Source organism: Corvus brachyrhynchos, unplaced genomic scaffold, assembly GCF_000691975.1.
Source record: "Corvus brachyrhynchos isolate BGI_N302 unplaced genomic scaffold, ASM69197v1 scaffold352, whole genome shotgun sequence".
Lineage (NCBI taxonomy): Eukaryota > Metazoa > Chordata > Aves > Passeriformes > Corvidae > Corvus > Corvus brachyrhynchos.
The window spans coordinates 273,737-285,394 of NW_008236631.1; the positions used below are offsets into that span (position 1 = coordinate 273,737).

The following is an 11,658-nucleotide window of genomic DNA, read 5'->3' on the forward strand; positions in this document are numbered from 1 at the left end:
TCCCTGAAAAGAAATGGAACACACTGACGCTTGCAAAATTGCTGCAGCATAGGTTCAAAATCAATGTGGGGGCACTGACTGTCTCCTTAGAGGCGGGATGCGTAATCTTAAAAACCACAGTGCTCGCCGTGTGTCCTCTGGTGTGGTTACACCTGCGGGCTTGCAAAGTGCTGGGAGCAGCCAGGGAGAGCTGGAGCGAGGTCATTTTCTACCTCCAGTATGTCTCCTGTATTTTTTTTCCCCAATCCTTTTTCTCTTCTCCATTTTTGGTTGTAACTTCAGGCATCTGCTTCCTTTCTTTGTGCAAAAGACACTTAACACTACAGGGTTTTTAGTCCTAGGTTTGGTTACCTGATGGAAAGCAGTGATCTGGGAATGCTGAGGGCACTGGGCTCACTCAAGTAGTGGTAGTGGGCACGGTACACGGCTCATTCCATGCCGTTGGAATCCACAGACAGCTGGAACTGCAAACCCTTCTGTACCTCCATTGTAATGCTTGCACAGCCATTATTTAACAGTCAGATATGAACCAAAAGTATATTTTTAGCAGACGAGTTTCCCTGTAGGAATGTCAGTGGTTTGCCATGATTAGTAGCCTAGGTCTGTTGCATTTCCTGCAGGCTTTCTCTTGGGCTTCAGTGACCAGTAAAAACCTGCCTCCTAGTGGTACTGTTTCTTCCTCTGGAATTCCACCCCATGTTAAAGCACCAGTCTCACAGGTAACCCATCTGTGAACACCTTGGATTGTCTCATTACTGCTGCAAACTGCTTCAGTTTTTTAAATTAACAGATCAACTTGTTTGACTTAAATTGCACAAATTAATTGTGTCTTTAATGTTAATGCACTCACCTCCTTGTCGCAAGCAAAGGCACGAACACGTAACAGGTGTAACTTTGGGTGATGGTAATGTTAAAATCTGTTCTTGTGGAATCAGGAAATCACTGCTGGTATTTTTACCTAACTTGATGGCATATGGTTTGGTTTAAAGGGGAAACACCAATTCCCCACAAAATGTTACTTTTCTCAAGCGTGTTTGAAAAGGGCATTGGTGGAAGTAGCCCAGCAGTAAAAAGAGATTGCACCATTTCTGAGGTGCAAGATTGCCTTGTAAGGCTAACATCCACAGAACTATGCTGGATTTCATTATCCGTGGATAATTAGCTTGTCACTGAACCCTGTACCAACTTATGACTGTGTGAGGAATGGAAGGATTCACATTTCCTTGCCAGGACAATGCTATCTTCCCATTCCTAGGTTGACTGGGTGAGGAGGGAAAAGAGGAGAGCAAGTTTGACCTGGTAACAGCTCATGTCCTGCACATGCCGAGGTGGTGTGAGACATTCTGAGACTCTCAATTCAGCTTCCTCCATTTGTATAAAAAGTGCTCAGGCCAAAAAATGTGTCCTTTACCCCAGCATATTGACACGGTGTGCCAGAGCACTGTATCTTGAGTTGTTCCTGTCCAACCTTTTTGCAAGACTGCGATTTTCAGTAGAATAGTTGGGTTGCTGCAGCTGTTGTTTTTGCACTGGTTTCTTCTCAATTTTGTGCTAACAGAGAGAACCCTGTCTAGGATGGCCTGCAGCCAAATGCATGTTAAAAAAGGAACAGGGAAGAAAAAGAGAAAAATGAAAGAAAACTAATCAAACAAACCCCAGCACCTTACATGGTGTTGCTTCTAGTCTACTGGGACTGTCATGGACATCAGATAAAGGCTGGGTAATGAGTTGGGAAGTCTGTCTTTGATCACCTTAAACAGGGTTTTGAACCCTTAGGTGGTAATCAACCTGTGAAAACTGTGGGTTTTCTAGTGCAGAATAGATTTTCCTTAAGCAAACCAAAATTGGTTTTAATTTATTTGCCACAGACAGGGTGGATGGTTGTAATGTGGCAAAAATCATTTCAAATGGTCTGTCCAAGAGAGCAAGAGATACTTTATAGATGTCCCCTTAAACTCTTCTGTGTTGCCTCTGCTGTTTGTCGTGCTTTGTGCCTTTTGATTACTTTTGCTTTGACTTTATGTTTAAGTTATGTTGTGTGGAAGTTTCTGAACAATACTGACATGGCAAGAATTTCAACTCTCAGCTCTTCTGTAGCCAGAATTAGTCAGTTCTGAGCTCCTGTTCTTGAACACATTTTAGACACAGTGTGTAGAAATCTGGTAGAAGAGGCACCTAAACAAGGAGCTGCAGATCAGTAGCAGCTTTTTCCTGTTCTCATGAATCCATTAGATCCAGACACTGTGCATGTAAACGAGGACAGAAGATGCCCTGGTGGGTGGATGGGTGGCTCCTTTGGGATGCTGTTCTAGCTGGTGTCGGTGATGTTACAAAGAAATAACTGCCCTGCTCATTCCTTTCTCTGCATCACTCTAGTTTTCCCTTCCTCTTCTGTCAAGTTAAAAATACAGCCCCTGTAGTGTTAACTCCTCAAAGGACTGCACATGTACTGTTCTAGATATAAACTGGTTCAGGGCTGTTTTCCTTACAGCTGTGGAGTGAAACAGGTCAGCATTTCTTGCTCTTTTTCTAATTGTAGATGATTAGACATCAACCCGCCTACATTGATAAACTGGGACTTTTCCTTATAGCATTTTCAGTTATTTTTATCTCCCATTTTTTTTACTGCATTGTTTATCGTAGGGCTGCAGAGGGGCAGGGGCAGGCAGGGCCTGACTCTTGTCTCTTGGGGTGAGTCCCTTTCCCTCCCTATGTGAGCTCCTGAAGAGAAGAGAGAATGCCACCTTTTCCTTAATGGTTGTCAAAGCTCCACCAGGCTGAGGTTTGTGGCATACTTGGCTCCTGTAGAAGTTGTCTCTTGAACTCCTTACTCAGTGTCTTTCCGTCCACTCTGTGCTTGCTGGGAAATGCTGGGAGATGTGAGTTGCAATGAGCTGCTTTGGCTGTAAATGGCAGCCCTGATCTGGAGTCTTGTGGTGCTGCTAATAGTGGCAGTGTTTTGGGGAGCACAGTTCTGCACAAGGGCTTTCCTCTTGTGGCACTGAGGCAGACTTTCTCTCTACAAAAGGATGGTACTCCTTAGAAAACGACCAGAGAGATCAGCTGTCTGTGCGCTGGGTGAGAAGTTCAGTGAAACACAAGGCGGCAAGCAGGTACAAGTTCACTGTTACTTGGGATCTAAGAGCAGGACATCAGTGACTTAGCAGGTCTTGGCTGGGGCTGACAGAAGGACTGAGTTTAAGCCCAATAGCCATGAGTATCTATGAAATGAGAGTCTGAAGGTATTGAGTTCTGCTTTTGAGGTGTAATTTATGATGCGTTCAAGATGTGTGAGTAAGAGATGGCAGAGGAGCTACAATGACTCACAAGGGAATACAATGGAACAAGATTTAACAGGAAGGCTGATTTTCTGAGCTTGTTCTTGGAATTGAAAAAGTGATCCTAGAAGTGTTGTACGGACAGACTAATGCCTAGCTTCATAGAGCACAAGTGATCGGAGGGCTGAGACATCAGTTTGGTCTGTAATACTTGCATGTTGCATACAATCTTTTTCCCCTGGGACATACTCTGTCTGGAACTGCCAGTTGTCCTGAGTCCTTAAAGGAAACTAAGGGAGATGTTTAACATAAACTACTTCTCCCCAGCAGACTGGGCCTGTAGCTGTTCACCTTGTGTTTAATCTTACTTGCAGGCTACTTGTGTATTTTTATGCTCCTAAGGATAATTTTGTTTTTCTAAGATAAGAACCCAGCGCACCAGCAGCTGCTTAACTGTTGTACAGAAAATGGAATTTAAAACATACTGGGAATTGCTTCAGTGACCAGCAGTCTGCATAGAAACATTTTTAGAGTTTCATCTATCTCACATAAAGCAGATTTTTTGCTTGCGAAAAATGGGAATGAGTGTTCTAGTACCTGAATACAAAGGGTGTACTTTGAGCATCGTGGTCTTGACATCAGGAAAGTTGAAGCATATCCTAAGAGGTAGTCTGTAGAAATTCATTTCAGGAAACACTTACTACACTTCTGAGGGCTTTTGTTCTCCTCTTTCTTTTCGGTAGTTTTCATATAGTTGTTCTTCACTGGAGGAAAATAATTCCTTGGGGACTTGGGCAGAACATGTGATTTGCCCCTCTCTTTGTGTTCATCTTGGACTGCCTCCTAATCCAGGAAGTCTGAGCTTGGCATGAGGAAGCTTTATACCCTCTACGATTTAAGTCAGGCTGAGGGATTGGTGAATAACGGAATGTTGGGGTCTCAATGCCTGGTCAAACATGGAAAATTCACATTAGCTGTGCTTTGGGGAGATGCTCTGATTGAGAGACGTTTGCTTTGCACCTTTTAACACTGATAACTGAACACTGCAGTCCTGGATTGGTACAGAGGAATTTAGACAGGTGAAAAAACCACTCCCAAACACATTGACATTGATGTCTATTTTCCAGAGTTTGTTTTGTGCATGCCGCTTACCCATGTCTTGTGTTGTGGGGGTTTTTGTTTTGGTGAGTTTGGGGGTTTGGGGTTTTTTTTTTGACTGGGCCAGTGTTAAACAATGCATGTTCTCCTGTTTTAGCCAAGAGTGGAAACTAAACCTGAAGCTCAGTCTCAACCTCCTCGTGTTCGTGAGCAGCGTCCCAGGGAAAGACCGGGTTTTCCACCACGAGGACCTCGGCCAGGTAACGTGGATCAGCTTGTGTGTCTGCCAGGGATGGGTTAATGAGAGGTGTGTGCTGGACAGACTTTGTCTGTACCTGTGTCATGTTTGGCTGATCATTAACTGCCTGTGCCTGCTGCCTTCAACTAGAAATGAGGGAATATGATTTGGAGGCCAAGCTGGCTGGAGTGAATGTGCTTGGTGCTGCCCCTAGATGTGTTCATCCAAGTTTACATGCATCTTCTGACCTCAGTAGTTCTACCTTCCTCTTTGTGTTGACGGTAGGGAGGGGAGACATGGAGCAGAATGAGTCGGATAATCGTCGGATAATTCGCTATCCAGACAGCCACCAGCTCTTTGTTGGGAACTTGCCACATGATATTGATGAGAGTGAACTGAAAGAGTTCTTCATGAGTAAGTAGTGATTCCAGCTGCAGGGGCTAAGATGGAAAAAACTGTGTTAAAAAATCACCTAACACTGATTCGGACTACACGGGTAAGCTTTTATATGGTGCCACACTACTGACGTCTGGAACGAGCAGAGGGGTGGTAGAGCTGGCACTGCAGCTTTGGATAAAGTGTCTCTTCCCTTGTGTTTCTCTAGGCTTTGGAAATGTGGTAGAACTTCGCATAAATACTAAGGGAGTAGGAGGAAAACTGCCTAATTTTGGTTTCGTGGTATTTGATGATTCTGAGCCGGTCCAGCGAATTTTAGTTGCAAAAGTAAGTATTGGCATTGGGTACTGAGTATCCCCTTCCAGGGTGGACCGAAAGCCCTAAACCACAAGTAATGTGGGCCATCCTAGTTTGCATTGCCATTGGCTTTGGCATTCAAAAAACAGCTGAAAGAAAAAGAGAGATTCAGCATACCCCTTTGGTCAGGAGTGCTGTGTAGCTTCAAAAACTGTACCAGCATTCTTCAAACCGCATCATATGGAATTTGGATTTGCTGCCTCTACACAAATATTTCACACAGAGCTTAGCACTTACTTTTAGAGATCCTTTAGCTGCAAGTGGAGCAGGTAACCTTTTGAAGGGCATCACATGGATCTCTGAATTCCGCACCCTGGGGTCAAGAGAAGGGAGCAGGGTTATTTGCAGTTTTGCTTTGAGGAACTGGAGGGGAGAAAGCAGCAGTTTTCATTTCTGTGATGTGGGAGTGAGACCTAGTAGAGCAATTCTTTGGGAACCTCAACCCTGAAGCGAAAAGGCTAAAGGTGGCAGTGAAGAGGCTAAAGACAACACTGCTTTTGCTTGAGACAAACACTTTAATTCCTTGCATGCCCAAGTGAATGTAAAAATGGTGTTCTATAGGGCTACGGTTGCGTGCTGCAGGGAACCCTTAACAGGTCACGTTTGTTTTGGGCGTGTACGTGAAGGAAGGCTGGGGCCTGCAGCCAGTGCAGAATTTTCGTGTGCCTTGCATGGAATGGACTTTGTGCTGTGGTGACTAACGTGTGCCTTGACCGCTTTTCCCCATAAGCCCATAATGTTCCGGGGTGAGGTGCGCCTGAACGTGGAAGAGAAAAAAACCAGAGCCGCTCGTGAGAGAGAGACACGCGGCGGCGGCGACGAGCGCAGGGATATTCGCCGCAATGACAGAGGCCCGGGGGGGCCCCGTGGAATAGTGGGTGGTGGCATGATGCGGGACCGTGATGGAAGAGGACCTCCTCCACGAGGTGGCATGGCACAAAAACTTGGCTCTGGACGAGGAACCGGGCAGATGGAAGGCCGTTTCACTGGACAGCGTCGCTGAAATCTCCACTGTGGGCAGACAGTCTTGGCAGTGGTACATTATCCATCGTGTTTGCATTCTTGTTAATTTTTTTTTTGGCTTTGGAATGTGACACAGCCCTTCTGATCGTTTCTTTGATGTGAAAACATCCTTTGGTTTCCAGTTTAAATTGAGGTGGACATTCTTTCCCCAGTTTCACAACAGGAGTCACACTCTTAATTTATAAATGTAGACTTGGAGAATTGAGGACTAAAAATAAGAAAAAAGAAAAAGAAACAAAAAAAAAAGACCAGTTAACTATCTGCAACAGAAGTGAACTAAAGGACATGCCCAATAGAATTCAGGTCCTTTCAGTCAAAAACCCTCTGCTGCACATTTTGTGTAAGTGTTACCGTTTCTGCCTACTACTGTTGGAAACACAAATAGTGCAATTTGTGCAATTGGAGAAGCTTGCCTTTTTTTTTTCCTTCTTAGAACACTTGGCTCCAAACAAACTCGTGTTTACGCACTCATCAAAATGCACTAATGGGTCCTCTGAACTCATTTATACTGACAGCTGCAGGAGGCATCGGAGGGAAAACCTTCATCCTCTTACTCAGACAGAATAGCTTGGGGAACGATGCGGGCATCTGCTCTGCTTGCTGTGACCAACCTCTGTACACACACAAACCTTAATAAGACTACACCTTTGTTCCAGAAGGAATCCAGTTAGCTGTAAACTAACCAGAACCCAGAGTTTCCAAGTTGTAGCCCTGAGTACGCAACAAGTCTGATAGCTCACGTCAGATTTTTCTATCTGCCCCTCTTCAGTGCAGGGATGGCTGCTCAACACACTCCTCCTTCCCCTTCCCCCTTCGAGAAGCGTTGTACAGTGAAACTTGTCTTGACTGTATTTGAGTTCTCTGGTAATGTAATAAGCATGATGGTGCCTTCTATGAATACATCATTCCAGTCTTGCTGGTGATTTTGTACAGTATAGTGTATTAAGTACTGTGCTGCAAAGCCAAGCGGCTGCAAAGCATTTAAAGGAAATAATTGGAAAATTGTATTAAAAAAATTGCAGTATCTTTCAATGAGTAAACGTTGCTAAAACGATCATCAACCTTGCTCTTCAATTAACAAGTTCGCCTGGTTTTTCTGCAGTGGTGGGGAAGGGAGGATGAAGGCATCCAAGTAGTCTCCAGGTTGTCTCTTCTCTTTAATCAGTGTCAGAGTTAAAAAAAGTGGAGTTCCAATCTCTCTTGGACATGAATTTCAGAAGTCAGTCCAGAATGGTGGACGCTTCTGGCCAGCGCGTAATGGGTAGACCTAAGCATCCTTTGTGAAGGTGAGCTTATCAAATGGGGATACTGCAATTTTCAGAGAACTAAACAGCAGCTCTTAAGTTCTTGCATTTTCCAGTTGCACTTTTTTAAAAACTTGTACTCATTTTGCACATAACTCTCAGCTGAAGTTGACACCGATGTGGCTCTGGCCCAACGGATAGAAAGGAGGCGTCCTCTTCTGAAGTTTGACTGGTGGGTTCTCCATGGAGAGCTGTGTTTCTGGATGTGCATTCCCGTAAACCGCAGCTGCAGCAGGCAGTACAGGCAGGCCCGGTGCCAGGCCTTGTGGCGAGCTCTGGCTCGGGAGCAAAGGGGGTGTTTGTGCGTGCGTTCTTGCAAAAGTGTGACCGCCTGCAGCTGCTTGTGAACAGCGAAGACCTCAAATTAAACAATGGCAATTTCAAGCAAAAGCAGGGAGGGCATCCTGACAGTCTGTCTCTGGATTATGCAATTATTTTCTGGGTTCAAGTAAGGTGGAAGATTTTGCACATCTTTTCTGATACACTAGGCAAGGTGAAGTGGCATCTGTCTGTTCTCTCCCAGACTTGAGGTCTTCTGTGTTCCATGGTAAGTCTTGCACTATTTTCATACCCTTTTTTTTCTGGGACACATTTCTACCAGTTGGCATTTTCATATTTCAGGTTTTTTGTTGAAGGTCTTGCAATTTCAGCTGTTACCTGGAAATCTGTAGTACTTGAACTGCTTGCCACACAACTCCACTCGTTAGGTTTGAAGCCCTCGGACAAATTGCTGTCATCAGTTAGCAGTTTGCCACCAGTGTGGTTTGTGTAGCCTGGAGGTTTTTTTTCCTTCTGTAGTACTGTGGTTTGCTGCCACCTAATTCGTTTGTATGGCAAATGGCACTGGAAATAATTGACAACACAAGTGGAGTAGTAAAAAGAGCTCCTGAGCCATTCTGCTTTTTGGCTTGCTTCTTGTTTAAGTGACACGAACCCTTGGAAGATCATCCAGAGAAGTTTACATGGTGATAGCTCACCTGCTGTACTGTGGACTCTTATGTGTTCTTGACCCTCTCAATAGTAAATGTACCTCTTAGAGCAAAGGAAGGGATTCACTGACCATTACTGTTAGTCGCTGATTTGTGAATGGTGGGAGTATTTTGTCATTACGGTTCTATTTCAACAAACTTGGCTGACCATCTTGGCTTTAGTAGGTATTCGAGACAGTGGATTACCATCTTTATTGCTGTAACGTGTCAAGCATTATATGCTAGTAGATTCTAGTTTAATTGTTGCAGGTGGAAAGTATTTTTACTTTTAAGTTTCCATTCTGAATGTGTTTTGACTAAACATACCAATAAACTACTGATGTCTGCAGCATTTATCCATGTCCCTAATTCTCTTGCATGCAGGTGGCTGTATGCCCTGGCACCCCTCGCTAACAGAAAAGCTTTTAAGAACATCGTTGCTGACCTGGCCAGTGACAGTGACAAGCTGCAGCAGCACAGCATCGTGTGCTTTGAAGTGTTTGACTTTGGTGGCTTCTCTCACCCTGGGGTGTGCATGGCCCAGGGAGGACGTGAGCTCTTCTGAGATGTGCAGCTGGGATTCCTCCACACCCTGCCAGGCTGCAGCATCTGGCTGCAGGATACAGCTTAAATGGATATTGCAGTGGTGCTGGGAGGAATGTGAGCTGAGCTGTCTTTAAAAAAAACAGACTGGAGTTGCTTGCTCTCCACTTCGGTGCCACTGAGTCTTGATGGTGCAGAAGTGATTTCCCCCCTTTTGTTACTTCTTGTGTTCGTCGGCAGCTACCCAAAAGGTTGGTAAAAGGGTTATTCTTGCACTGCTCATAGCTAAGGCGTGGCTGAGTCATGGAATCTCTGAAGTTCCTGTTAGCTGCTGTTGGCTATGTCTTGTTGAGGGCATGTCTTGGCTGTAATATTTCCTGATAAAAGGCAGTTAGGAAGTGACTGAAAAGTAATGCAGCTGTGCGAGTTGAAATACTGGAATGAAAAAACTGGATCCTGTAGAAGTCCCAAAGCCAGAGTTGCCAGAAACTCCTCAGAGGAGCAGCCTTGACAGCTACAAGATCTGCTCATCTCCAAAGATCTCCAGAGAAACACAATCCCCTGTGCCTCCGGTGGGGGCCTGCAGCATTCAGACCTCGGTGCCTTGAGTTGTGAGGTAAATTGTGCAGGTTCACATTATCTGGGGCTGAGGGGACGGGCAGGAGATGATGGTGTCTGAAACCACACAGGGCCAAACAGGATCTGGTATTGGTTATGCCATGAAGTCTTGCATATTTCAAATTGTACAAGAGCACCTTTTATCAGCATTAGAGCTGACATGACAGCTTGTAGTGGAGGTAAAAAAGCAAATGCCAGGACAGCTGAGGGATATCACAAAGCAGCGACTTGCGTGCTGCAGAGGCCTTGCCTGTTCCTCTGGCAGTGCCCATGCTCTGGTACCATTACAAAGTCTGGTGGTTTTACAGAAGCCTTTGCAGTACAGCGATTGCTGGGGTTGTGCATTTCATGTGGAGAAATACAGCTTGGAATGGTGATTTACTGGACATGGTGGAAGAAGATAGCAGGCTGCCTGATAATCCTTGGGAAAGCCATTGCTGTCTGTGGTTAAAGCTTGGCTTCTTGCAAGGGGAAGAAAAGCAGCTTAGGAAGTCAGTGTCCCTTTGGCTTGTGCTCTGCCTCATGTTCCCTGGGCCTGGGCTGAAAGGAGACGTCTTGGTAATGGTGCTGCAGCACTTGCTGTTTCCTCAGAAGGGGAGGAAACAGTGGGAAGTGCAGTGTGTGTGTGTAGGAATTAAAGCTGAGAGCAGATTTTGCAAATACTGACATATGGTCCTCTTGGCTGCCTTGTTGCAGTGCAGGCTTCATTGCAGACCTGTCCCTACCTTTGGAGTCCCTGAGTATCCTGAGAGGTGACATGTAGGAGTTAAACCAGAAGTGGTACAATGGGGCAAAAGGACCTGGAGGTTCCCTGCCCACAGCAGCCCTTTGAGCCCTGCAGCCCTCACGGCCAGCAAGTCCCAAAGCACAGCTACACAAGTGCTGCTCTGGGCAACGTGTGCTCACCACATTTGTCCTAAGGGACCAAGGACACAAACTTGGCTCTTGTGTCACCTCCTGGCCACCGTGCCCTGCCAGCAGCCGGCAAGGAGGGGGTGTGCTCTGCCTGGAGCGCACATGAGGGAAATCTGTCTGGGATGGAGCGGGTCATTGTTTGCCTGACCAGGACCAAGTAGCCTCTGTGGCTCAGATCCCCTCCTGAGCAAAGAGAAGAAACATGAGCCTGTCAGGGCAGGCGCAGAGCACGGCAGCTCTGCCAAAGCCGCTCCTGGAGCATCGCGGGGCTGGGGGCGGGACACTCAGTGTCCCTCACAGCAGGTGCAGCAAGCGCTCTAGGGGCACTCTAGGGACACTCTAGGGGTGCTCCAGGGGCGCTCTAGGGACACTCCAGGGGCGCTCCAGCACTTGGATTTTCCCTGGCATGTCGGCCTCTGCTGATCTGCTCCCTCAGTCTGCACAGGGGCGCATTGCTGTGCTGGGGGCAGAGGAGGGGTGGTCTGTGCAAAGCTGGCTCAGTCCCTCCATGCTGCAGCAGGCCTCTGAATCCATTGAACTGCATATGGGAAAGAAAGAAAGACTCTGGATGTCAAAGAGTGTACACCAGGGTCCGTGTTCCTCTGTAATAAAACACGCTGCAGAAATGGTCCTCTTTATCCCGGGGCCCTGCAGTGTGTGAGACCCACGTGTTGCTGCTGGGCTGCAGGCCCACGGAGGGCAGTTCCACACAGGAACTGTCTCATGTGAAATGTGACTCGGCCACCCCCTCTCCAAGCCGGGCCTCTCTGACAGCAGCGGCCGTTCCGGAGCGGGGAGAGCTGGGATCGCTTCTCACCGGGAACGATCAGGGACCAAGCCTGGGTGCCGCTGTGGGGTGCCGCACGGACCATGGTGGGAGCCCTACAGGACACGGGGCCGGGGACGGGAGGGGCTGTCCC

The 11,658-nt window shown here is 46.6% G+C and overlaps 1 protein-coding gene across 2 annotated transcripts in view; it reads left to right on the forward strand.

The window, feature by feature from the left end:
* G3BP2 (G3BP stress granule assembly factor 2) overlaps nt 1-9,018 on the forward strand; it is a 16,791-nt gene extending 7,773 nt beyond the window's left edge. Inside the window, exons 7-11 of one of the 2 annotated variants that reach the window (XM_008644318.2) lie at nt 621-719; nt 4,534-4,636; nt 4,900-5,028; nt 5,219-5,337; nt 6,098-9,018. In XM_008644318.2, coding sequence (XP_008642540.1) covers nt 621-719; nt 4,534-4,636; nt 4,900-5,028; nt 5,219-5,337; nt 6,098-6,370 — 723 coding nt within the window. In that variant the 3' untranslated portion in view covers nt 6,371-9,018. The remainder of the gene's footprint in view (nt 1-620; nt 720-4,533; nt 4,637-4,899; nt 5,029-5,218; nt 5,338-6,097) is intronic. The other variant, XM_008644319.2, reaches the window with a different exon arrangement.
* Nucleotides 9,019-11,658: the final 2,640 nt, after the last annotated feature.